The sequence below is a fragment of the Scyliorhinus torazame genome, chromosome 8 (genome assembly GCF_047496885.1).
Source record: "Scyliorhinus torazame isolate Kashiwa2021f chromosome 8, sScyTor2.1, whole genome shotgun sequence".
Taxonomy (NCBI): Eukaryota; Metazoa; Chordata; class Chondrichthyes; order Carcharhiniformes; family Scyliorhinidae; genus Scyliorhinus; species Scyliorhinus torazame.
Genome location: NC_092714.1, coordinates 271613997 through 271641361, shown reverse-complemented (window position 1 = coordinate 271641361; position 27365 = coordinate 271613997). Strand labels below are relative to the sequence as shown.

General features: G+C 51.3%; 1 protein-coding gene across 2 annotated transcripts in view; it reads left to right on the top strand.

Annotated features, from left to right (window-relative positions):
• The first annotated feature begins 854 nt into the window (after nt 1-854).
• The window catches only part of LOC140428649 (uncharacterized), a 44680-nt gene continuing 18169 nt past the window's right edge, over nt 855-27365 (top strand). Inside the window, exons 1-5 of one of the 2 annotated variants that reach the window (XM_072515327.1) lie at nt 855-1652; nt 18013-18072; nt 21412-21468; nt 23002-23070; nt 26210-26288. In XM_072515327.1, the coding sequence (XP_072371428.1) occupies nt 1551-1652; nt 18013-18072; nt 21412-21468; nt 23002-23070; nt 26210-26288 (367 nt within the window). In that variant the 5' untranslated portion in view covers nt 855-1550. The remainder of the gene's footprint in view (nt 1653-18012; nt 18073-21411; nt 21469-23001; nt 23071-26209; nt 26289-27365) is intronic. The other variant, XM_072515328.1, reaches the window with a different exon arrangement.

The window sequence follows — 27365 nt, the reverse complement described above, 5'->3', positions numbered from 1 at the left end:
GGTGGTGAATTTGTGGAATTCGCTGCCCCATAGTGCGGCAGTCATAGTCTGAGTCATTAAATGGTTTCAAGCGGGAGATAGATACATTTCTGATTTTAAAAATGGATTAAAGGTATATGGGGAAAAGGCAGGGAGGTGGATTTGACACCAGGAAGAGATCAGACGTGATCTGATTGAATGGCGGAGCAGGTTCGAGGGGCTGAATGGCCGACTTTCGCTCCAATATCCAGATCATCTGTTCTTTTGCGATGTTAACTGAGGAATAAATATTGGCCACGGCACTGGGGATAACTCCCCTGATCTTCAATTAAGTGCCATGTTGGATCTTTTACAGCTACCTGAGGTGACAGATTGGGCCTTGGTATAGTGTCTCATCTGAAAGGAGGCGCATCCGATAGTGCAGTGTTTCCGAAGTATGGGGAGGTCAGCCCAGAGTTTTGTACTCGAATCCTGGAGTGGAACTTGAACCCAGTGATTCACGGGCAGGCGTGCTACCACCTGAGTCGGTGAGGTTATAAAATTGAAAAGGGAGTGGCACAGTCTCCTGACTTGGAACTATATCACCTCTGCCTCTGGCGTGGCTCGACCCAAGAGCAGCAGGAGGCAGCTCACCATTTTCTCAAAGGCAGCTGAGAAATGCTGGGCTCGCCAGCATATAAAATGGATATTTTAAAAGCATAAATAACCCTAATCAGAACTGGAAACTCCGACATTCCCCACAACCCCCTGGAATTAAAGCAGCCAGATGTTTTGTTTGGTTTTGCTGATTGTGGTTCCTGTTCCTGCTCAGACTGCTTTCCCCCAAGGCGACCCAAAATGTCTCGCTCATTGGCCACGGGAAGGTTATTCTGCGTGCGGGGGCGGGGGGAGGTGACGGGCGCCTGCCAAATGCAGCTCGTCCCCCGGAACAAGCGAGTGAGGCTGCCCCAGAGTTTGAAGAGGGGGAAGTGCAGCCAGTCCTCCCGCCCAGCCGGAGGAAGCTTTAAAGGAGGCACTGGAGCTAAAGGAAATCGAAAGAGAAAGGCACCGGCGTGGGTTTCGTTTCCTGTTTTAGGGGCGACAAGTCTCGTCCCTGCCGCATTGGCCCTCGGTGCCAAACTTTGTGCAATTTCCTTCTCCCCCCCTCCTCCTCCAGCAGCACCCTGACCAGCAGCCCCACCCTGAACACCCACCCTGAGCAGCAGCACCCTGAGCAGCAGCGCCACCCTGAGCACCCACACCCTGAGCAGCAGCACCCTGAGCAGCAGCGCCACCCTGAGCACCCACACCCTGAGCAGCAGCACCCTGAGCAGCAGCGCCACCCTGAGCACCCACACCCTGAGCAGCAGCGCCACCCTGAGCACCCACCCTGACCAGCAGTACCCTGAGCATCCACCCTCCTCCTCCAGCAGCACCCACCCTCCTCCTCCAGCAGCACCCTGAGCACCCACCCTCCTCCTCCAGCAGCACCCTGACCAGCCCTCCAGCAGCACCCACCCTGAGCAGAGGCTATCAGGAGCAGCCTGTGGCTCACTGTTAGTTCTCTGCCCGGCGCTCACTCACATTGGGAGATGTCAGATGATTATGACTCCACTTGGGCTGAGAGTGAAGAGGAGCCAGAGTCAGCAACACCCTCGAAACCCAGAGAAATGGGACTGCAATTGTGGAATGCGGTAAGAGGTGGAGGGGGAGGGAGGGGGTATTGATGAGATCTGGGATGGGGGGATTGTGTCAGATGAGGTTGCATTCAGAGACCCCCCAGCCTCCCCACCCCTTGTGCCTGGCTGCAATGATAATCCCTGCAGTTTACCGAAACCAGCAGAGTGACATTAGAGCTGGGGTCTGACTCTGTCTTCCCCCCCCCCCCCCCAATATGGCTGCAAAGTCAACACCGAACTCTTGCCTCTGATCTGTCTCCGAATTGTGAAGTTCAGCAGCTGAATCATTGCAGGGCAGTGTGTGTGTTGTAGTTGCAGTTTAACATGCCAGGCACAATGCCCTGTGTCCCCCGCCCCCCCCCCCCCTCCTCCTCCCCCCCCCTCCCCCTCCTTCTCAGCTGGAGCCCAGGTTTGGGAGCGCCTGAAGATGTTGCACTGCACATGAATCTCTCACTCATCAGATCTCAGAAATGTTTGAGACGGGTGCGGGTGAGTGTGTTACACACGTTACACCCACATCCCACCCACCGCCTGACCAATCCTCAACCCGTCCATGCCAACAATCGAGGATTGAGTGGCTCCCACTGGGTTCTGAAATGGCTGATAATTGTGCAATTTGCAGACTCTGCCACGTGTGGGGTAGGTGGCACTGGCAGGGTGGGTAGGTGCCACTGGCAGGGTGGGTAGGTGCCACTGGCAGGGTGGGTAGGTGCCACTGGCAGGGTGGGTAGGTGCCACTGGCAGGGTGGGTAGGTGCCACTGGCAGGGTGGGTAGGTGCCACTGGCAGGGCGGGTAGGTGCCACTGGCAGGGTGGGTAGGTGGCACTGGCAGGGTGGGTAGGTGCCACTGGCAGGGTGGGTAGGTGCCACTGGCAGGGTGGGTAGGTGCCACTGGCAGGGTGGGTAGGTGGCACTGGCAGGGTGGGTAGGTGGCACTGGCAGGGTGGGTAGGTGCCACTGGCAGGGTTGTGCACTCCCTCCGATGCCTCGAATTGTCTCTGTGCCTCCGACAAAGTCGCTCATGTGTTTGGTGTCTTTCCGAATAGGATCATAGAATCCCTACTGTGCAGCAGGAGCCCATTCAGCCCATCGAGTCTGTACCGGCCCTTGAAAAGAGCACCCTACTCAAGCCCACGCCTCCGCCCCATCCCTGTAACCACACCTAACCTTTTTGGACACTAAGGTGCAACTTAGCACGGCCAATCCACCTAACCTGCACATCTTTGGACTGTGGGAGGAAACCCATGCAGACACGGGAAGAACGTGCAGACTCCACCCAGTCACCCGAGGCCGGAATTAAACCCGGGTCAGTGGGGCTGTGAGGCTGAATAAACATTCTCCATTTTAGTTGGTCAGAAGTTGGGTCTCCCAGGAGTTTGCAGCTGTGTTTGACCTCTTAAAGGATGCTTGGGGAACATTCCCAAAGCAAGACTATTCCCCTGGGAGCCTCCTGTCGTGACTGAGTTCTGAGTGGAGTGGTTGCTTCAGGACTCTGGTGTCAGGCATTTGAAACACGTAACAGGTGTTTTGAGTGACCAGCGCCTTGATGCTGGGCATGTTGACTTGAACGAGTTCATTGTTGTTAGACAACCTTTCTCTGGATTTGGAGGGTCTTGTGACCCCCAAACTCCCCATTACAGTTCCTGACACACACTCACTGCCTGACGCACACTCACTGCCTGACGCACACTCACTGCCTGACGCGCACTCACTGCCTGACGCGCACTCACTGCCTGACGCGCACTCACTGCCTGACGCGCACTCACTGCCTGACGCGCACTCACTGCCTGACGCGCACTCACTGCCTGACGCGCACTCACTGCCTGACGCGCACTCACTGCCTGACGCGCACTCACTGCCTGACGCGCACTCACTGCCTGACGCGCACTCACTGCCTGACGCGCACTCACTGCCTGACGCGCACTCACTGCCTGACGCGCACTCACTGCCTGATGCGCACACACACTGCCTGACACACACACACTGCCTGACACACACACACTGCCTGACACACACACTGCCTGACACACACACACTGCCTGACACACACACACTGCCTGACACACACACTGCCTGACACACACACACTGCCTGACACACACACACTGCCTGACACACACACACTGCCTGACACACACACACTGCCTGACACACACACACTGCCTGACACACACACACACTGCCTGACACACACACACACTGCCTGACACACACACACCCTGCCTGACACACACACACCCTGCCTGACACACACACACACTGCCTGACACACACACACCGCCTGACACACACACACCGCCTGACACACACACACCGCCTGACACACACACACCGCCTGACACACACACACCGCCTGACACACACACCCCGCCTGACACACACACCCCGCCTGACACACACACCCCGCCTGACACACACACCCCGCCTGACACACACACCCCGCCTGACACACACACCCCGCCTGACACACACACCCCGCCTGACACACACACCCCGCCTGACACACACACACCGCCTGACACACACACACCGCCTGACACACACACCGCCTGACACACACACCGCCTGACACACACACACCGCCTGACACACACACACCGCCTGACACACACACACCGCCTGACACACACACACACACCGCCTGACACACACACACACACCGCCTGACACACACACCGCCTGACACACACACACACACACCGCCTGACACACACACACACACCGCCTGACACACACACACACACCGCCTGACACACACACACACACCGCCTGACACACACACACACACACACCGCCTGACACACACACACACAGTGCCTGACACACACACACACACACACTGCCTGACACACACACACACTGCCTGACACACACACACACACTGCCTGACACACACACACACACACACTGCCTGACACACACACACACACTGCCTGACACACACAGCCTGACACACACACAGTGCCTGATTCACACACACTGCCTGACACACACACACTGCCTGACACACACACACACACACACTGCCTGACACACACACACTGCCTGACACACACACACTGCCTGACACACACACACTGCCTGACACACACACACTGCCTGACACACACACACTGCCTGACACACACACACTGCCTGACACACACACACAGCCTGACACACACACAGTGCCTGATTCACACACAGTGCCTGATTCACACACAGTGCCTGTCACACACACACAGTGCCTGTCACACACACACAGTGCCTGTCACACACACACAGTGCCTGTCACACACACACAGTGCCTGTCACACACACACAGTGCCTGTCACACACACAGTGCCTGTCACACACACAGTGCCTGTCACACACACAGTGCCTGTCACACACACAGTGCCTGTCACACACACAGTGCCTGTCACACACACACAGCCTGTTACACACACACAGCATGACACACACACACAGTGCCTGTCACACACAGTGCTTGTCACACACAGTGCCTGTCACACACACAGCATGACACACGCACACAGCCTGAATCACAGTCCGAATAAATGGTTCCAGTGTTTAATTTTAATATCTCCTCACTGAGGCCCCACCTGCATATTTTCTTTGTTCCTTCTCTCAGTTTAAAAAGGTCCCTAATTCCAGATTGTTACACCGACTGTGCCGAATGTACATGAATAGCGGCTTAAATGAGTTGAAACCTTAACTTTCCGGCTGAAGTCGGGAATATCAAGTTGTGAGTTTGGTACGTTTTCTGGGCTCTAATTGTTTACACTGATTCCGCCCATTTTCATTTTGGTAAAATCCGTCGGAGGTTTGAGCAGAACCTGACATTGGCTGGGTGGACGCAATTTGTCGGTCTAAATTCTGGGTGGCACCCAGGGAGGGAATTCCAGGTTTAAAAAGTTAACAAGGATTTGAGTTTAACTTGACATATTTCATAATATTTAAATTAATGCCAGATAGGTTTTAAGAAAGTGGCAACGCTGCTCAATATAAAGCTCCCCCAAGGGCAGCACGGTGGTTAGCATTGCTGCCTGCGGCACTGAGGACCTGGGTTCGAATCCCGGCTCTGGGTCACTGTCCGTGTGGAGTTTGCACATTCTCCCCGTGTCTGCGTGAGTTTCGCCCCCACAGCCCAAAAGATGTGCAGGGTAGGTGGATTGGCCACGCTAAATTGCCCCTTAATTGGAAAACAAAAAAATAATTGGGTACTCTAAATTTTTTTTAAAATATTAAGCTCCCCGAATATTTTATGAACCAGGTTTGATTGTGGCACTCGAGTTAAACTGGGACAGATGGGTGGGGGCTGATTTGATTCAGAATTCTTCAATCTGAAGGTTTTAGACTTGGTACAAGTGTTTCTTACCAAACTTTTATTACCAATGGAATGTCTGTAATGAACCCCTGGTTTGTGCTCTTACTGATAAAAGGTTTGAGCCACTGTCGAGCAAACAGTCCTCGACCTGATGAGGTAAGTGAAGTGGGGGGGAGGAGGGAGGGGCATTCAGCACCCCCTCCCCGGTTGGAGCCCTGCGCCTGTTGCACGGGAACAGGAGGAGGCTGTTCAGCCCCTCGAGTCTGTTACCTGCTATCAGAGATTGTTCCCATTGGTGGAAGGGTGAAGAACCAGGTAACACAGCTTGAGGTGAGCGGCGAAGGAACGAAAGGCTTCGTTCGGGTGCAGATTCAACTGTGGCTTTCAAAACGTTGATAGGCGGCTGAAAAGAGGAGGTTTGTGGGGCCACAGGAAGGGAGGTGGATTGGGGCTTGTTAAATTGCTCTTGACGAGTGCAAAAAGGGACTCGAAATGCCGCCAACGTTGAAACCATTTTATGATTCTCAGACCCTAGCAGGGGGAGGCCATTCAGACCCTGAACCTGTTGTGTAGAAACAGGAGGAGCATCAATTAAAAAATAATATATAATATATATTGGGGTGTGGGATCGCTGGCAAGTCTGGCATTTATTGGCCACGCCGAGTTTCGGTGAGAAGCTGGTCATTGTGATGGTCCACCATCTTGAATTGTTGTTGGTGGTTTGATGCAATTGATTAGCTTACCGAGGCAGTTAGGAGTTGACCATGATGGTACCAGAGTCACGTATAACTGCAGACTGGGAAATAATAACAGGTTTCCTTCCCTAGAAGAGAGTCTGACTAATCCACCGGCTACACGGTCACTTTTACTAAAGACCACCTTTATTCCAGATTAATTTTGTTAAACTGGATTTCTCAACCTGCAACATGATCCAAAAACAAACTCGCATTCAAGGACCCACAGCTGACTATTTCAGATGGAGTGTCTTCACGTGTCGCACCTTTGCTGATGGCTGAAGAGGCCAGGTTCTGTCACAGGTGCGGCACATGAAGCTGCCAGTTGCTGTGAGTTGTTTTCAGCGTTGGGGCGTGTTGCCAAGTTGCTGTAGCCCACTGGTCATCATGCATGCTGGTCCACAGGAGGTTCTTGGAAGGGAAGCGGAAGTGAGGGTCAAGGTGGTGAGTGAGATGTTAATGGCGTTGTTGGAGCCATCCGCCATGCCTCTTCTGCTATTTCAGGAGTGTATGTCTGTGACCGCAATAATCCCACTAAATATATTGGCCATGAGTTTCCACTGGGCTTTCAGTGTAATTCTTTCGCCAGACCAGAGCAAAGAAAATCACAACATTTCAAACGCAAATTATGTCAAGCACAAGTCCAGCTTCTACAATCTTTTGCGCCAGTTTTTAAAAAGTGTTTCTGGATTATCGGTCCAGTAACAACTTCACTCCATCACTATGCTCATCAGCAAGCAATAGTTATTCTCATTCATACAATACAAATGATTTGCTCTGTAGACTTTCTCAATCTTTATCTATTTTTACCTCCATGCTACATCTGACCTTTGCGGAAGATAGAGACAGGACAGCAGTGGAGCATTTGTCCCCTCAAACCTGTTATGTAGGACTAGGAGGAGGCACTCGGCCCCCTGTAGTTGTTGTGCAGGAATAGGAGGATGCCATTCAGCCCCTCGAGTCTGCTTGGAATTATCTTGCAACACCTTATTGATGTCTTTTGGAAATCCAAGAGCAACACATTTACCCGTTTCCCCTTTATTCACCTTGAATATTACTTTGGGTTAACACTGCTGTCTCACAGCGCCTGGGAACCGGGTTAGCACTGCTGTCTCACAGTGCCAGGAACCCGGGTTAACACTGCTGTCTCACAGCGCCAGGGACCCGGGTTAACACTGCTGTCTCACAGCACCAGGAACCCGGGTTAACACTGCTGTCTCACAGTGCCAGGAACCCGGGTTAACAATGCTGTCTCACAGCGCCAGGGACCCGGGTTAACACTGCTGTCTCACAGCGCCAGGGACCCGGGTTAGCACTGCTGTCTCACAGCGCCAGGGACCCGGGTTAACACTGCTGTCTCACAGCGCCAGGGACCCGGGTTAACACTGCTGTCTCACAGCGCCAGGGACCCGGGTTAACACTGCTGCCTCACAGAGCCAGGGACCCGGGTTAGCACTGCTGTCTCACAGTGCCCGGGACCCGGGTTAACACTGCTGTCTCACAGTGCCCGGGACTCAGGTTAACACTGCTGTCTCACAGTGCCAGGGACCCGGGTTAACACTGCTCTGACACTGTGCCAGGGACCCGGATTAACACTGCTGTCTCACAGTACCAGGGACCCGGATGAGCACTGCTGTCTCACAGTACCAGGGATCCGGGTTAATACTGCTGCCTTACAGTGCCAGGGATCCGGGTTAACACTGCTGTCTCACAGTGCCAGGGATCCGTTTAACACTGCTGTCTCACAGTGCCAGGGACCCGGGTTAACACTGCTGTCTCACAGTGCCAGGCACCCTGATGTCTGGCTCACCGGCCTATAATTTGCTGGATTCTCCCTGCAGTTTTCTTAAACAAGGGAATAACATTGGCTATTGAAGGCCATCCTTGGTCACCTTGGATCCATATCTCTGTGCTCCCAACTATATCATATCCCTTTACTTCTATTTCATCCATTTTCATTTGAATGCTCCGCGCGATCAGGTACAAAACTTGAAGGCGAGTCCTTTTTTAAAATTATTATGACAAGTAGGTTAGGCGGATTGGGCAAGATCAATGTGTGGGGTTACGAGGTTACGGCGGAGTGTGGGCCTAGGTTAGTTGCTCTTTCGGAAGGTTGGCGCAGTCTTGATGGGCCGAATGGCCTCCTTTTGCACTGTAGGGATTCTACGGATTGTCAAAAAACTCGAATAAATGAGCCGAACACGATTTCCCTTTCACAGAAACCATGTTGACTCTGCCTGGTCACGTCACGATTTTCGAAGTAAATCTCCTTCATACTGGACTCTGGACTCTATCACTTTTCCTCTGATGGAGATGTGAGGGTAACTGACCTGTAGTTTCTTCCTTTCTGTTTCCCTCCTTTCTTGAATAAAGGTGTTACGTTCGCTATTTTCCAATCCGCTGGGATCCTTCCAGAACCTAAGGAAGTTTGGAAGATGAAAACCAATGGGGTTACTGTCTCTGCAGTCACTTCTTTTCAGACCCTAGGTAGCAGCTTTGATGTCTTGTCAGCCTTCAGGTCGAATAGGTTTTCCCCACACCTTTTCGCTGGTGACTGAGGTTGTGTGAAGTTCACCCCTCTCACATTTTGATTTTCAATTATCTTTTAGGAAGTCTTCTACATCAAGACAGGCGCGGAATACCCATTCCCCTGCCTCTGCTGTTGTTTTCCAGGCCACTCTTTGGAGGGCCAATGCTAGCTTTAGTTACCCTTTTCCCCAGAGTAGCTCTCACTCTCTGTTTTTAGATTACCAGCCAGTTTTCTCTCAGACTCTGCTTTCCGCTTCTTTATCACCTCTTTAGCCATTCCTTGCTGGTTCTTAAAATCTTCCCAATCCACTGAATGACCCCTAACCTTTGCAGATGTGTCCAGTATTTCTTTCAATAGAGTACAATCCTTGACTTCCTTATTTAGCCACGGAAGATGTATTATTCTCAAAGATCCTTTCTTTCTCCCTGGGGTAAGTCTTTGCTGAGAATGATTAAATTTCTCCTGAAAAGCCTCCTCCTGTCCTACCTGCCAACCTAATGACCCAGTTCACCTTCGTCAGTTCTGCCTCCATAGTTACCTTTATTTAGGTTTAAAAGACTGGGAATGGACTCTCATTTCTCGCTTTCAAACTGAGCATGACATTCTATCATGTGATTGCTGTCACTTAGAGGTTCCTTTAGTGCCTAGGCCCAACCATCTTCAGCTGCTTCATCAATGACCTTCCTTCCATTATAAAGTCAGAAGTGGGGATGTTTGCGGGTGACTGCACAATGTTCAGCACCATTCGCCACTCCTCAGGCACTGAAACAGTCCAAATGCAGCAAAACCTGGACAATATCCAGGCTCGGGCTGACGGGTGACAAGTTACATTCACACCACACAAGATCCAGGCAATGACCATCTCCTACAAGAGAGAATCAAACAATCGCCCCATGACATTCAGTGGCATCACCATCGCTGATTCATCCACTATCAACATCCTGGGGGTTTCCATTGATGAGGAAATAAACCAGACTATCTATCTTAATACTGTGGCTACCAGAGCAGGTCAGAGGCTGGGAATCCTGCGGAGAGTAACTCACCTCCTGACCCCCCCCCCCAAAAGCCTGTCCACCATCGCCACGGCACAAGTCAGGGTGTGATGGAATACTCTCCACTTGCCCGAATGAGTCCAGCCCCAACAACCCTCCAGAAGCTCAACGCCATCCAGAACAAAGCAACCCGTTTCATTGGCACTCCGTCCATCCATCACCGTAAATATTCACTTCCTCCACCACTGATGCAGCAGTGCGTACCATCTGCAACTGCGCCAAACACCTTCCAAACCCACACACTTCACTGGAAGGACAAGGCCGGCAGATACCGGGGAACCCCACCACCAGGAGGTTCCCCTCCAAGTCACTCACCACCCTGACTTGGAAATATATCGTCGTTCCTTCACTGTCGCTGGGTCACAATTCTGGAACTCCCGCCCGAACAGCACTGTGGATGGACCTACGCAATAGGGTCTGCTGCAGTTCATGAAGGCAGCTCACTACCAACTTCTCGAGGGCGATTAGAAATGGGAAATAAATGCTGGTCTAGCCAGTGATGCCCCCATCCCATAAATTAATTTTTTTTAAAACATGAGGTTTTTGAACAATCTGCCGCTTGAGCATTTTTTTTTTACTGGAAGCATTACTCAATGGGTAGCACAGTGGTTAGCACTGTGGCTCCACAGATCCAGGGTTCCAGGTTCGATTCCGGCTTGGGTCACTGTCTGTGCGGAGTCTGCACGTTCTCCCCGTGTCTGCGTGGGTTTCCTCCGGGTGCTCCGGTTTCCTCCCACAGAACAAAGATGTGCAGGTTAGGTGGATTTACCATGATAAATTGCCCTTAGTGTCCAAAAGGATTAGGAGAGGTTATGGGGATAAGGTGGAAGTGTGGGCTTAAGTGTGATGGTCTTTCCAAGGGTCGATACTGACTCAATGGGCCGAATGGCCTCATTCTGCACTGTAGATTCTATGTTCTATGTATCCAATTGACCAATGTTGCCCCTGTTGTGATTAATGCATACTTGCTGAATTGATGGTTCAGTTGATGAATGCACTCCTGAGTTTATACTGAGCCTGACAGAGCAGGGAGCCCTTGAGTATGTTTAGTGTGGTCAGCACTGTGTTGCTTGGGGACAGTTGGGGTGATGGCAAAATGAACCTGTTGCTATTTCAGTGAATCCTACAGGAAAATACACCCATGTGAATGTTGAGTGATGAACCACCTGGTCAAATAGTCTGCAGGTATTCACTGACAGGCTTTCACATAAGGTATGACCACCTAGGTGGGCTTCAGAGAGAGACTGACCGCTTTCACATTGAACCTGTCGTGGTCAGCATGTTCAGGAGCAGAGTGGTGAATACTAAAGAGAAGAGAATAAGAATTGAAGATAATTGACAGCAGAATCAGAGGAGCTGAGGAGAAATGTATTTTTACTCCGCAAATTATTACAATAGCCAATGCGCTACCTGAACAGGCCGTGGAAACAGATTTAATACATTAAGTCCTCACTAAAGCCATGGATGTGTTCATAAAAATTTCCACTTTAAGTGAATCTTCGGCAGTCCTTGAGGATCGCGGGTGGCTTGCTTCCACTCGGTTTGTGTTCTGAGGTGGCTGCTATGTCCAATCTCTGATCTGTAGGATATTCCTCATGGAGCCGGCGTGGGTCAGTTAGATGAGTTGTTCGGAGGTTTTTTTTGCACCCTCTCCGCCTCCTTGACTTCGCCTCGGCATGTTCCCGATGAAGTCTGTTTGGTACCTTGATGAGTGAACCCTCTCGGTGACCATGAGATGTTTGATCTCGTCAGTGGTGCCTTGAGGGCATCCCTCAAGCGTGTCAGTGAAGTTGGTTTTGACTGATTAGCACCTTTAACGTTGGGCCCTCACACCGGCTTTCAAGTGGTAAGTGCCTTACCCAGTGTGATGCTGAACATGCAGCAGGCACGCTGGGGGCCCCAAAGCTAAACTCAGCCTTGCTTAGTCAGGAAATGGGCCTTTTCGACATTCGGTGGGGACATGTTGGGGGCAGTCGCACACCCGGTGGCCCCGCCGGGATACTTTGTTTTCTGGCCCTTTTCACCCAGTTGCTGGGAGGTGTTTGGGGGAAACTTGAGTAGTTTGACGGGATAAGGTTTCCACGTAGATGTAATACCCTAAATGGGCAAAACAAGGCAGCAGATGGGCAAAGACCCGGAAGCATCTCGAGCTCTGTCGATGGAGGAAAATGGCAGAGGCGCCTGTTGCGACTCTGGCCACGCCGTGGACGGCAAAGATGCTCACAAGCCTCTTGGTGGAGGAATTTCAGAAGCAGTGTCAGGCGGCCTCTGAGGACTTTGAAAAGACGATGGAAGGGGCCCCGAGCCTCCATTCATGCAAGATGGACGAGAAGATAAAGGAGCAAGGCGTGCTGATACAAGGAGGTGGCTCCCTCGAGGCAGAGTGGCCAGATTACCTCCTTGGCAGTGGACGTGGCCCTGCTGGCTGGCAGTAATAAAGTGTTCAAGGCCAAGGTGGACAATCTGGAAGACTGCTCCAGAAGGCAATATTGGGCTGCCAGAGGGTCTGGAGAGCCGTAATCCTACGGACTATATGTCCAAGATGTTTGGGGAGATGGGGGAGGGGGTCAGGCAGAAGTCCCGATCTGGGAATCCACCACGGGTGATCATTCTCAGATTCCACAGCTACCAGGAGAAGGGATAAGCCCTGAGGTGGGCGAAGGACCATGGGGATTGTAGATGGGAGGATCACACCCGACAGGATATATCAAGACGTGGGAGCAGAAGGCGTGCGGTGTTCAACAAGGCCAAGTCCGCGTTGTACAGAAGCAGTGTTCGATTTGGGGTGCGGATACCCTCCACAACCTCGAGTGACTTACAAGGAGAAGGACTATTATTTTGAGGCGCTGGAGGACGCGGACGAGTTTGTAAAGAAGCATGGGTTGGGGGCGAACTAATTGTTAACTGTTGTGTACATTTGTATCTGTATTTATGATGAGATCTTTGTATTGTGGGTAGGGCATGTGATTATGAGGATTTGCTGGGGGGGTCTCTGGCAAGTTTGGAGTCTGTATTTTGTTGTCTGTGAGACGGATGTTTTTTTTCCTCTTTGTGTATTGAAGTTGGATGTGGGCGGGTGGCTGGCTTAACCCCGAGCAGGGGTCATGCTACGAGCTGTAAAGTTAGTGAACTGGGGCGGAGGAGGACCAGTGGGTGTATCTGCAGCTCATTATTCTAGGCTAGCTTTAAGTAAGGAGCTTTGGATTTTTCTTCTAGTTCTGTTTGGAGTTAGGCGGGCGGGGGGGGGGAGAAAGAGGTTAAGGGTCTGTGTTCTCCATTTGGCTGTTTGTTTGCTTATTGGGGTATGGTGTTGCTGGAAGCGGTGGTGATCGAGGGAAAGGATGGGGGGGGGGGGTGGTTAGATTGATGACGGTGACTACATCCTTTTCTTTGTCCTGATCTGATGGAGGGTTTGGTGGCCAGCTCGGGTGGCCCTGGTGTGGGCAATCTCTGAGCTGCTGTTGGATTACCCCACATGAGGGGGAATGGCTGACTCTGGGTCGGGAGGTGGGGGGAATGGCCCCCTGTCCAGCTGATCATTAGGAATGTAAGGGGATTAAACGGCCCAGTAAAAAGATCAAGGCTCTTTGCTCACCCGAGAAGTTTGAAGGCTGATGTGGTGTTTTTGCAGAAGTCCCATTTGCGGATCAAAGAGCAAAGAAGGTTACGGAAGGGCTGGGTGGGACATGTATACCATTCGGGTTTCGATGGTAGGACCCAGCGCGTTCTTCCCATATTCATAAAAGGTCCCCTCAAGCTGAGGTGAGAGACTGCGTCCCGGGAGACAGCACAGATCAGGGACTCGGGAGCTGTGTTATTTCCCACCCCAGTGAAGGTTAATGCTCTGTTTGAGGCCTTTTATTGAGACGTATGTAAATCACAGCCCCCAGAGGCGAGATTGCCAATGGTGTAATTTGTGGATAGGTTGTCCCTCCCGGTGGTGGGGAAGGGGAGAGGGAGAAGCTGCAGTAAATACTGGGTCTGGCGGAAGTTCTGTATTGAGTTAATGCAGTCGGGTAAAGATCAGGGTCAGGGTGGGTCCCCTGTCGAATTCTACAAAACATTTGCGGGTCCGTTGATCCCACTGTTGTTGGACATGTTCAATGATTCCTTGTCGCCAGGGGACAAGTTTTGGCCTCTTTGTTGCAGGTATCGATTTTCCTCATCTTGAAGAAGGACAAGGATCCCACAAGGTGTGGGTTGTACAGACCCCTAGTGTTGCTGAACGCTGATACTAAACTGTCGGCGAAGGTGCCAGCCATTATACAATTGTTAAATGTCGTTCTGTTCCTGAGCCAGTGGGGATTATTTCAATGGGTGCTGAAAAAGCGTCTGATAGGGTGGGGTGGGGCTACCTATTTGAATTTCTTCGAAGGTTTGGCCAAAATTTATATCATGGGTTCAGTTTTTGTACAGGCCCCCCACCCTACATGTGCACACGGATGCCCTGAGGTCAGGTTACTTCCAGTTGAACAGGGTTGTCCGTTATCCCCACTTTTGTTTGCCTTGGCAATCGAGCCTTTGGCCCATTGCGTTGAGGTCGTCCACTGGGTGGACGGGGATAGAACGGGGCGGGGGGGGAGCATGGAGTGTCTTTAGATGCGGACGATCTGCTTCTGTAAATCATAGCCCCGCTCTCCAATGTAGAGGAGATAATGAAGCTACTCCGGGAGTTCTGGCTCCTTACCGGGTATAAGCTGAATCTGGACAAAAGTGAATATTTTCCGGTGAATCCCCCAGGGTGGGGAGCAGATCTGGGGGAGTTGCTGTTCCGCCTGGCCAGGCCTAGCCTCCGTTATCTGGGAATCCGGGTGGCCCATGATTGGGCCACGCTCCACAAACTAAAACTTTGCTAGTCTGGTGAATGGGGGTTAAGTCCGACTTGCTGAAGGGATCGCCCTCCCTCTGCCCTTGGCGGGCAGGGTGCAGAATGTAAAAATGATCGTCCTCCCGAGGTTTTGGTTTTTGTTTCAGCGTCTCCCAATTTTTCTACCCAAATCTTTCTTTCCGGTCAACGGAATGGTATCTTCAACCAAAAGAGAAAATGCAGGAAAATCTCAGCAGGTCTGGCAGCATCTGTTGGGAGAGAGAAGAGCTAACGTTTCGAGTCCAGATGACCCTTTGTCAAAGCTGGTATCAAAAAAGCTGGTAGCAAAAATGGTATCTTCCTTTATTTGGGCAGGCAAGACCCCCCGGATTAGTGGGACATTTCTACAGAGAGCGAGAGAGAGAGGCAGTTGGGGAACTTGGCGCTACCTAATACGTTATTGAATTATTGGATTGTAAATGTTGAAAAGGTACGGGCGTGGCTTAAAATCCAGTTTCTATATGTGGGTGGATGGAGGTGGGCTCTTGTAGAGGTTCGGGTTTGAAGACCCTGGCCACCGTCCCGCTTCCGATTTCTCCTGCAGAATATACCTGAGTCCGGTAGTGGTAGCTGCTCTTGAGGACCTAGAGGCAGTTTAGGCAGCATTCTAAGCTGATCCCCCATGTCGATGTTGGCTCCTATTTGCAGGAATCTTCTCTTTGTGCCGGTGAGCTTGGACTCTTCATTCGGGGCATGCGGGAGGGAGTGGGGTGCTGGAGAGGTTTGGGGACATGTTTTTGGAAGGGAGGTTCACCGTATGGAGGAGTTACTGGATAGGTTCCAGCTCCCAAGAACTATATGTATTTGAGGGTTTGTAGCTTTTTGTCATTTCCCCTGGCACTGTCGCCCTGGCTCTTGGACGTGGTCTTGTCTCTGGCCGAGTTGGGTGAGGGGAGGATTTCAAATCTTTACGCCCGGATCCTGTCGACGGAGCAGGCTTCGCTGGAGGAGGTGAAGAGAGAGTGCGAGGGGGAACTGGGCCTGGTTTTCGATTGGTGGGGGTGTGTGAAGTGAGGCTCTTGACGGTTAACTCCACCTCCTCGTGTGCTAGGCTCAGCTCGATGCAGTTCAAGATGGTGACCAGGGTGCACTTGACCAGGATGTGGATGAGTAGTTTCTTCTTGGGGTTGGAGGATTGGTGCGAGCACTGTTCCCGGGGGGCCAGCGAATCATGCGCACGTGTTTTAGTCTTGCCCTAAACTTGCAAGCTTCATCTTCAGCCCCATGTCAGGGATTCTGGGTATTCGGCTAGAGAATTGCCCGCTGGTGGCCATTTTTGGTGTTTCGGACTCGCCGGTGCTACAGACGGGGGTGAAGGCCTCATTGATAGCCCGGAGGCGGGATCTGCTTGGGTGGATGTCCCCGGTATCGCCAGTGCCTCAGCCTGGTTGAGTGATTGAGACGGTCAAGTTCCCCATGAGGGGGTTGGGAGAAGGGTTCTACTCGAGGTGACAGCCTTTCATTTCCCTTTTCCGGGAATTAGTCACCGTCAGTTGTCGGGGGGCGGGGGGGGGGAGGGGGGGGGGGGGCGGTGGTGTTTGGTTTCTGTTTGTTTGTTCTTGCGGGGGGGGGGTGTGGGGGGGGTTATTTTGAAATGGTATTTGTTGCATGTTACTGTTTTTTTGACATGTTACATTAAAACTTCTCTTTAATAAAGATACTTTTTTTTTAATGGGCCTTTTCTGCCCCGCATCGAGCCACCAACGGCTTCAACTTCTTCCTTGCGAAAGGAAATCCTGTTTGCTCAGATATTCTTCTTGGAAAAGCTTGTTTCGGATGTTTTTCAAAAAAAATCCCGATTCCCTCTGATGCAATCGAACACCTCTCCTCACATTCAATTGAGAATGTCGCCAATTGTGCCATGGGATCGAATGTCACCCCCAGCCTGAAGCAGCGATGGGTAACGCCACCGGGCGGTGATACGCGACAACAGTGTGAAACGCCCGAAAGTCGGAACTGAAGACAAAAATCAAGAAATCTGGCCCACTTCAAAATTGAACAATTCAAAGTGAGGCGACCTACAGCAGGGAATTATTGTCGTGAAAAGGAGACATCTGCAGAGTTATGGGGAGGGAGCGGGGTAGCCGGAGTCATTGAACTGGCTGCTTTGAAAGAATCCAGAACGGCGGACGCTGAATGAGTGTTCGGATTGTAGCAAAAGCCCAAGAACTGGTGTCCTGTGCCCAAAGTGCACCAACCACTTCCAAACAAAGAAAAAGATTGAATCTGTTTTTATAATCGTTGGGAATGTGGCAGATGTTAAGTGGTCAACGTTCAGTGCTTTTTGTAAGCGTTCGTAAGGAACCCTACCTTTCCCCACTCAATCGGGTTGGCAGCAGAGTTCCCCGTGTCCATCGCCGTTAAAACTGGAAGTGTATCTAAGCCATTTGGTTCAATGTAACATCCAGGCAGCTCGTAGTTTCAAAATTCATTCTCAACCTTTGGATTTCGTCCTCTGCGTAACGTGTTTCCCTTGGTACATTCCTCATCGAAACATGTGAGGGCAAATTTCCTTGCAGTTTACCTCGCGAAGCAGGATGTTCTCTGAAACAGGGGGAGTGTAAGGAAACTCGCCCTGGTTTCGGTTAGGCGCTGTTGTATTTAGTTTCCTGTAATTGTTTATTGAAGTACTTGTTCGACAACTAGAATGTAAAAAGAAATGTTTAAACTTCGGTTGCATCCACTAGTCCGTTCAGCCTGCCCACAGCAGGACGTGATGGAATGGAACTTTCTGGAGAGAGCTCTGATGTAGCCGCTTCCCTTTGTGACTTGCATTTCTTTGTAAATAGGGACAAAAGATTTTGACACTAACCTTGTAGTTCTGTTCATTCCTACTTGGTGCCATGGCTCTATCTTACAGTCTCTCAATTTACTATCCCTCAGATTTATTTCCTTCAGTGGTTGTGGGGCCTAATCCTCTCCATATTTCCGAATTGGACCCAGGTGAGTTTTTCTCTTTCACTATCTGTTTTTTTGAAGCACAGACGCAAACCTCAGGACTGGATCAGAACCTTTAACGATGCTCCATACTCGGTCACCACCTGCACCTGCGGGTCCTGGGTGTGGGCATTAGTTGCATTTCGATCGCACCTCTCACCAGTTGAGGGTGTCCCCAAAGTACTTCACAGACAGTTATCTACTTCTTGAAGTGGAGATGCCGGCTTTGGACTGGGGTGGGCACAGTACGAAGTCTTACAACACCAGGTTAAAGTCCAACAGGTTTGTTTCGATGTCACTAGCTTTCGGAGCGCTGCTCCTTCTGCTCACCTGAGGAAGGAGCAGCGCTCCGAAAGCTAGTGACATCGAAACAAACCTGTTGGACTTTAACCTGGTGTCGTAGTACTTCTTGAAGTCACTGTTGCAGTTTGGGAAATGTGGCAACCAATTTACACAAAGCAATATCCCACAAACAACACTCTGATCTTTACAGATAATGTGTTCTTTTAGTGATGTTGATTGCCAGATTTACACTGACCAGGACCCCGGGGATGATTCCCCAGCTCTCCTCGAAATCAGTGGCATCATATCTTTTATATGCACCTGAGAGGGTTGGTTTAATGTGTGCTGTGAAAGACGGCACATCCGACAGTGCGGCACTCCCTCAGTACTGACCCTCTGACAGTGCGGCACTCCCTCAGTACTGACCCTCTGACAGTGCAGCACTCCCTCAGTACTGACCCTCTGACAGTGCAGCACTCCCTCAGCACTGACCCTCTGACAGTGCGGCACTCCCACAGTACTGACCCTCCCATCGGTGCGCACTCCCTCAGTACTGACCCTCCCATCGGTGCGCACTCCCTCAGTACTGACCCTCTGACAGCGCAGCACTCCCTCAGTACTGACCCTCTGACAGTGCGGCACTCCCTCAGTACTGACCCTCTGACAGTGCAGCACTCCCTCAGCACTGACCCTCTGACAGTGCGGCACTCCCTCAGCACTGACCCTCTGACAGTGCGGCACTCCCTCAGTACTGACCCTCTGACAGTGCGGCACTCCCTCAGTACTGACCCTCTGACAGTGCAGCACTCCCTCAGCACTGACCCTCTGACAGTGCAGCACTCCCTCAGTACTGACCCTCTGACAGTGCAGCACTCCCTCAGCACTGACCCTCTGACAGTGCGGCACTCCCTCAGTACTGACCCTCCCATCGGTGCGCACTCCCTCAGTACTGACCCTCTGACAGTGCGGCACTCCCTCAGTACTGACCCTCTGACAGTGCTGCACCCCCTCAGTACTGACACTCTGACTGTGCGGCACTCCCTCAGTACTGACCCTCTGACAGTGCAGCACTCCCTCAGTACTGACCCTCTGACAGTGCAGCACTCCCTCAGCACTGACCCTCTGACAGTGCAGCACTCCCTCAGTACTGACCCTCTGACAGTGCAGCACACCCTCAGTACTGACCCTCTGACAGTGCTGCACCCCCTCAGTACTGACACTCTGACTGTGCGGCACTCCCTCAGTACTGACCCTCTGACAGTGCAGCACTCCCTCAGTACTGACCCTCTGACAGTGCAGCACTCCCTCAGCACTGACCCTCTGACAGTGCGGCACTCCCTCAGTACTGACCCTCTGACAGTGCGGCACTCCCTCAGTACTGACCCTCTGACAGTGCGGCACTCCCTCAGTACTGCACTGGAGAGTTAGGCTGGATTATGTCCTCGTGCCTCTGGAGTGTGAATTGAACCCATAATGTTCTGAATACTAGCAGCTACTCAACCAAGCCTGAGAGCTAACAAGGCTGAGACACAAAGGGTAGCAGTTGGATTCAGGTACCAGAGTGCATCCAGTACAATCTAACCCACGAAGAGAGGGAGGTGGAAAGTGACTTGTGATTAAGCCTCAGCGATTTACAATCCACTTCGGTGAGGGGGCCGGGTGCAAGTTTGCTGATGAGACCAAGCTGGCTGGTGAAGTGTGGGGAAGGAAGGTCAGGTTGGGCTGAGCGAGAGAAGATGGAAATGGAGTACGATGGGGTGAAATGTGAAATCATCCATTTTGGTGTAATCTGGATAGATTCTTGGGATGAAAGGATTGTGCTGTGAGGGGAGCCTGTATTCGCTGGAGCTTCGAAGAATGAAAGGTGATCTCATTGGAACATAAAAGAGTCTCTGAGGGCTTGGCAGGAGAGACGCTGAGAGGCTGTGTTCACCGGCTGGAGTGTCTGAGATCGAGGGGACATAGTCTCCAGATAATGGGCTGACCATTGAGGGCCTGTGATGACGAGAAACCTCTTCGGTCAGTTGTGAATCTTTGAAATTCTCCACCATTTAGACGTGTGGATGGTCAGTTTTGGAGATATTCGGGACTGAGAGCGATAGATTGTCGGCTACTTAGGGAATTAAGGAAAATAAGAAAGAATTGAATTTCTGTAGCACGCTTCACAAGCTCGAGATGTCGTAAACCGGTGTACAGCCAGTGAAGTACTTTAGTAATCTATTCACAGATATCGGGTACCTGGCAGCCAAGAGCTCACAATCCGAAAAATGATAACAGCCAAATAATCTTTTTGTGATGTTAATTGGGGGATAAATGTTGAATCGTTGAATCATGGAAATGGTTTCAGCACAAAACGAGGCCATTTGACCCATCCTGTCTGTGCTAGCTCTGTCAGAACAACCCAACATACGCCCTGCTCTGCCACTTCCCCGTACAACCCACCGTACACCCTGCTCTGCCTCTTCCTCGTACAACCCACCGTACACCCTGCTCTGCCTCTTCCCCGTACAACCCAACATACGCCCTGCTCTGCCTCTTCCCCGTACAACCCAACATACACCCTGCTCTGCCTCTTCCTCGTACAACCCACCGTACACCCTGCTCTGCCTCTTCCTCGTACAACCCAACGTACACCCTGCTCTGCCTCTTCCCCGTACAACCCACCGTACACCCTGCTCTGCCTCTTCCCCGTACAACCCAACGTACACCCTGCTCTGCCTCTTCCCCGTAGCCCTTAAGGTTTTGTCCATTCATATCATTACCCAATTCCTATTTGAAGGTCACAAATGACCCTCCTCCAAGTTAAGGTGGTTTTGATCTGGAATATACTCTCGAAGAGTATATTAGGGAGTATATTCCAGATCAAAACCACCTTAACTTGGTGTCCTCTGATTCTCCGCCAATAGCGCAGCAAAGTTCGCAGTCGATGTTTGTTAAATATAAATGTGAAAACCCAGTTTAACCTCCTGTGGTTAAATTGCTATCACTGTAGTCAAGTCTGAGGCGCGTCAGAAACTTCTATTGGAAAGCATTGGACCAAAGTATCTTTGCATTACTTTACAGAAGAATCATCAGGAGACTGAGCCGAGACCTTCTGATAATAGGAGCCATTCGAAACATGTAGGTACCTCGCTAGTGTTCTGTAAGATAGTTGTGAGTGTGTGTATGTCTTTCCTAAAATCATTCACGGAAAGTGGACGTCGCTGGTTAGGCCAACATTTATTGCCCATCCCTAATTGTTCCTGGAAAGGTGGTGGTGAGCTACCTTATTGAACCACTGCAGTCCACATGGTGTAGGTAGACCCACAGTGCTGTTAGGAAGGGAGTTTCCAGGATTTTAGCCCAGCGACAGGGAAGGAACGACGATAGATTTCCAAGTCAGGCTGGTGAGTGACTTGGAGGGGTTCCCAGGTATCTGCTGCCCTTGTCCTTCACAGTAGTAGGGGTTGAGGGTTTAACATATGACCCATATGACTGTATGGAGCTAAAATCTGATAATGGAAATAATTTTGGTTTCAAAGAAACAGGAACATTTGAAAGGATGAGGAAAGTTTTAAAAAAAAAAAAATACATTTAAAGTACCCAATTGTGTTTTTTTTTCCAATTAAGGGGCAATTTAGCGTGGCCAATCCACCTATCCTGCACATCTTTGGGTTGTGTGGGTGAAACCCACGCAAACACGGGGAGAATGTGCAAACTCCACACGGACAGTGACCCAGAGCCGGGATCGAACCTGGGACCTCAGCGCCGTGAGGCAGCAGTGCTAACCCACTGCGCCTCCGTGCACCCCTGAAGGGATGGGAATGTTAGGTGCCGAAAACTTTATTTAGCCTTTGCTTACTGCCGAGTCTCAAAATACAGGGCACCTGTTGTTAGACTGGTGTTTAACACGGTAGCACAGTGGTTAGCTCTGTTGCTTCACAGTGCCAGGGACCCAGGTTCGATTCCCGGCTCGGGTCACTGTCTGCGCGGAGTCTGCACGTTCTCCCCGTGTCTGCGTGGGTTTCCTCCGGGTGCTCCAGTTTCCTCCCACAAGTCCCGAAACAGTTAGGTTAATAGGACATTCTGAATTCTCCCTCTGCGTACCCGAACAGGCACCAGAATGTGGTGACTAGGGGCTTTTCACAGTAACATCATTGCAGTGTTAATGCAAGACTACTTGTGACACTAATAAAGATTATTATTAACTCCAGGGCTTGGGTTCCCATCCTGAGCTTTGTTTAACTCCAGGTTGGGGCCTGAACCTGGCCTCTTTCATTCCAAAGCTCCTGTTAAACCACGGTAGCACAAGTGATTAGCACTGTGGCTTCACAGCGCCAGGGTCCCAGGTTCGATTCCCCGCTGGGTCACTGTCTGTGCGGAGTTTGCACGTTCTCCCCGTGTCCGCGTGGGTTTCCTCCGGGTGCTCCGGTTTCCTCCCACAGTCCAAAGACGTGCAGGTTAGGTGGATTGGCCATGCTAAATTACCCGTAGTGTCCATAAGGGTTGGGAGGGGTTATTGGGTGGAAGTGAGGGATTAATGTGGGTCGGTGCAGACTCGATGGGCCGAATGGCCTCCTTCTGCACTGTATGTTCTATGTAATCTATGTAAACCTGCTGTTTGAACAGCAAATGTGTGGTGGAAATGGTAAATTTCAAGTTTGCTTATTTCAGGAGATGTCGTATCGTATGCGAAACTGGAGAGCAGCGAAGGACCTCCAGCGGTATCGGCATGGTTACCCGGTGAGTGTGCGAGAGAGCTGCAGATAACTGTACCTGACAGTTTGTGCCATTAGTTGATTTTTCCCTCACGGTGTGATATTAAACACTTCTGAATCGGATTTGGCTTTGAGCTGTTAGTTAGGCTGACACTCCCTGGCAGTACTGAGGGAGTGCCACCCTTCAGTCGCAGCAGGCCAAGGCTCAATCTTGTTTAATTTTACTGAGAATTTGCGGCACAGAAACAGGCCATTCGGCCCAACAAGACTATGCCGGTGTATATGCTCCAGACGAGGACCCCCCCCCCCCACCACCCCACCGCGTCACGTATCTTCTCTATCTAAAAGCAAAACTGTGGAAGTTGGAAATCTGACATAAAAACAAGAAATGTGGGAACTGCACGACAGACTTGACAGGGGGGACTTCCGGTGATGGCGGGCGGGAGGCGGCCGCACAATGGAGGGCTCCCGTTCGGGAACGGCATTTTCGGGGCTTTAAGCCCGGTCCCAGGGTCCACGGAGGCGGCAAAAGCAGGAAGAAACAGTGAAGGCATAGTGAAGAAAAATGTCGGGGGTAAGCAAAAAATTGTCCGTAAAGAAAACAGCTGAAGGTCCGTCGGGGAGTGGAAAGGTCACCGCGGGGTCACCAAGGAAACTGGAGGCTGGAGCACCAGGGAAGGCCGCACTGCTTACGGCTGAAGAAATAACTACGGTGATGGCTGTGGAATTCGAAAGGCAGTTTACAAAATACATGGAGACAATGAGGAAGGAGATGAGGGAGGTTTTGAGTGTGCTGGTGGAGGAGGCGGTTTCCCCGGTGAGGACGGCGGTGGCGAGCGCAGTGGCGGAGGTGCGAGAGCAAGGGGAGGCGCTGAAGGAAGTGGAGGAGACGTTATTGCAGCACGGTGATCAACTTGCCTTGATGGGGAAAGAGATGCGGAAGGTGATGGATACTAACAAGGATCTGCGAGGAAAAATGGAAGACCTGGAAAACAGATCCAGGCGACAGAATTTGAGGATTGTGGGGCTGCCCGAAGGAGTTGAAGGACCGAGGCCGATTGAGTATTTTGCCGCGTTGCTGGCGAAACTATTGGGGGAGGGGGAGAATCCCTCCCGATATGAACTGGATCGGGCTCATCGGTCGTGGAGGCCTGTACCAAAGGCGAGTGAGCCACCAAGGGTAGTGACTCTGTGCTTCCGTAGGTACAGTATGAAGGAGAAGGTCCTGAGCTGGGCCAAGCAGAAGCGGGTGGTGCAGTGGCTGGAGCTGGTATACGTGTATACCGGGACTTTACGGTGGAGCTGGCGAGGAGGCGGGCTGCCCTCAACCGGGTGAAGAGGGCACTGTACATTAGCAAGGTGCGGTGCGGCATTGTATATCCAGCGAAGCTGAGGGTGACTTACAAGCTCAGGGACTTTTATTTTGGAACGGCGGAAGCAGCGGAGGAGTTTGCGAAGGCAGAAGGACTGTGGCAGAACTGACAAATTGAGGAATGGCCATGTGCCAATGTAACCTCATGACTGTATTTTCTTCTTTTTTTGTTTCACTGCGTGCAGGTGTAGGGGCTAAAGGAGCCAATGTTGTATATATTTGGACAAGGGACTTTCACTCGAAATGAGGGTCTTTGGGGTGTAGGTGGATATGTGGGGTTTGTGTGCCAAAAGGGGATTTCTGGGCTTTCCTAGGGCCGGGCAAGTGGGAAAGGGACCCGGGTGGGGGCCTCCACGCTGGCCGGTTTAAGCCGGCCAGTGAACGGGAGTGAGGTGGGGGGAGGGGCTGCGGCCATCGGAGCCTGACAGAACAGGGTCCGAGTGGTCTAGCCGGGGTGGAAAGTTGGGGGGAAGGAACAGAGGTTGGGGGGAGGAGTTGGAGACTGGGGGTTGGGGGGGGAGGTGGGGGTACAACTCTTGGGTATCATGTACGGTACTCTTTCAGAGGTTGGATGGCGTTGAGTGGGGGGAGTGGACTCTATAGGTCAATGGTGACCATGGGCGGGCCCGGACTCCTTTTTCTTTTTCTCCTTTGTTTTTTGTTGCCACCGTGGGAGGGTTTGTTTTCTTGGATGCATATATTGACAGGTGGGGTGTTGTTTGGGGTGGTGGGAGGATGGGATCGTCGGTATTGTTAAGGGGATTGATTTTGTATTTGTTACCGTTTACTGTTTGTGGGTGGGGTGTAAATTTTGAAGGAAAATGTGAAAATGGAGAATAAAAACATTTTAAATAAAACAAAAACAGACTTGACAGCATCCATAAGTTAATGTCTCAGGTCGTGACCCACAAACTGAAACGCTGACCCAGATTTTTACTGAGTGGAAAACAGCTTCAAAGAAACAGCCGATTATTACAAGGTAACAGACATGTCCATCAAACCGAGCTTTCTGTCCCCACTGCAGCTGTATAAACATTGCTTGCTGAAATCCAAAGTGCATTCACTATTCTCGGAGCTCAGCCAGGCTCTCATTATGAGGCCACCTGTTCAGCCGGCTTTTGTTAATCAAGTTGTCAGAGGGTGTCATTATGAATGAGTGGCTGAGCTCCAAGAATGACTTTGTGACAATCTGCTTTTTCTTTGAGTCAAGTTTCCCAAACCAACCTCATTGAATCATAGAATTTGCAGTGCTGATGGAGGCCATTCGGCCCATCGAGTCTGCACCGGCTCTTGGAAAGAGCTCCCCACTTAAGCGCATGCCTTCACCCCATCTCCATAGCCCAGTAACTCCGCCCAACCTTTTTGGACACTCAGGGCAATTTATCATGGCCAATCCACCTAACCTGCACATCTTTGGACTGTGGGAGGAAACCGGAGCACCCGGAGGAAACCCACGCAGACACCGGGAGGACGTGCAGACACCGCACAGACAGTGACCCAAGCCGGGAATTGAACCTGGTACCCTGGAGCTGTGAAGCAACTGTGTTAACCACTGTGCTACCGTGCTGCCCCTCCTCTATTGTTTTCCCCATCTTGTGTTTATCCGGCTTCCCCCTTTTCATGTATCTCTGTGATTTGCCTACACCACTCCTTGTGGTAGCGGCTTTCACATTCTCACCAGTCACTTGGTGAAGAGATTTCTCCTGCGTGCCCGACTGGGATTGTAAATGAGGCAGCTTCGATGTTAAAGCCAGCTGTTTCTCCACATTGATCAACCTTCTATTCTCAACAGGATTTAGACAATAAAGTAAGGAATCCCGACAACATCAACTACAAGTTCTACATGAATGAAAAGGCCTCTCAGCCAGACGGTAAGTCCTTGCCAGATGATTCGTTTTGTTCATTGCCATTCATCCCGTGCACCAGAACTCCACAGCTGTAATTCGTGGACACTTTTCTGTTCGCCTGGGAGGGCAGACGGGACCTCCGTTTAATATCTCACCTGGAAGACTGCACCTCGAACAATGCAGCACACCCTCAATACTACGCTGGAGGTGTCAACCCCAACTCTGTGACGTGAACCCAGGGTGCGAGGCACTGAGCCAAGCTAATAATAATAATCTTTAGTGTCACAAGTAGGCTTACATTAACACTGCAATGAAGTTACTGTGAAAATCCCCTAGTCGCCACATTCCGGCGCCTGTTCGGGTTCACAGAGGGAGAATTCAGAATGTCCAATTCACCTAACTGTTTCGGGACTTGTGGGAGGAAACCGGAGGAAACCCACGCAGACACGGGGAATACGTGCAAACTCCGCACAGACAGTGACTCAAGCCGGGAATTGAACTTGGGACCCTGGAGCTGTGAAACAACAGTGCTAACCACTGTGCTACCGCGCCACCCTTCTAAAGTTAAAGTCTCAGAGGCCATTTCAATCTCGCATCAAGTTGTTGTCCTTCTGTGGACTTTAAATGTTGAACATAGAACATACAGTGCAGAAGGCGGCCATTCGGCCCATCAAGTCTGCACCGACCCACTTAAGCCCTCACTTCCACCCTATCCCCGTTACCCAATAACCCCACCTAACCTTTTTTGGACACTAGGGGCAATTTATCATGGCCAATCCACCTAACCTGCACATCTTTGGACTGTGGGAGGAAACCGGAGCACCCGGAGGAAACCCACGCAGACACGGGGAGAACGTGCAGACTCCGCACAGACAGTGACCCAGCGGGGAATTGAACCTGGGACCCTGGCGCTGTGAAGCCACAGTGCTATCCACTTGTGCTACCGCGTTGTTCCCAGTAGATACAGGTTGTCACACTCGCCTCATTTAAGGCTTTTGCAGATGATGAGAGGAGATTTCCAACACCATTGTGATTTACATTTTGACCTGTATCCAGAGGTTTACGATGGGGAAAGGACGGCATTACCCAACCTCCTGGTAC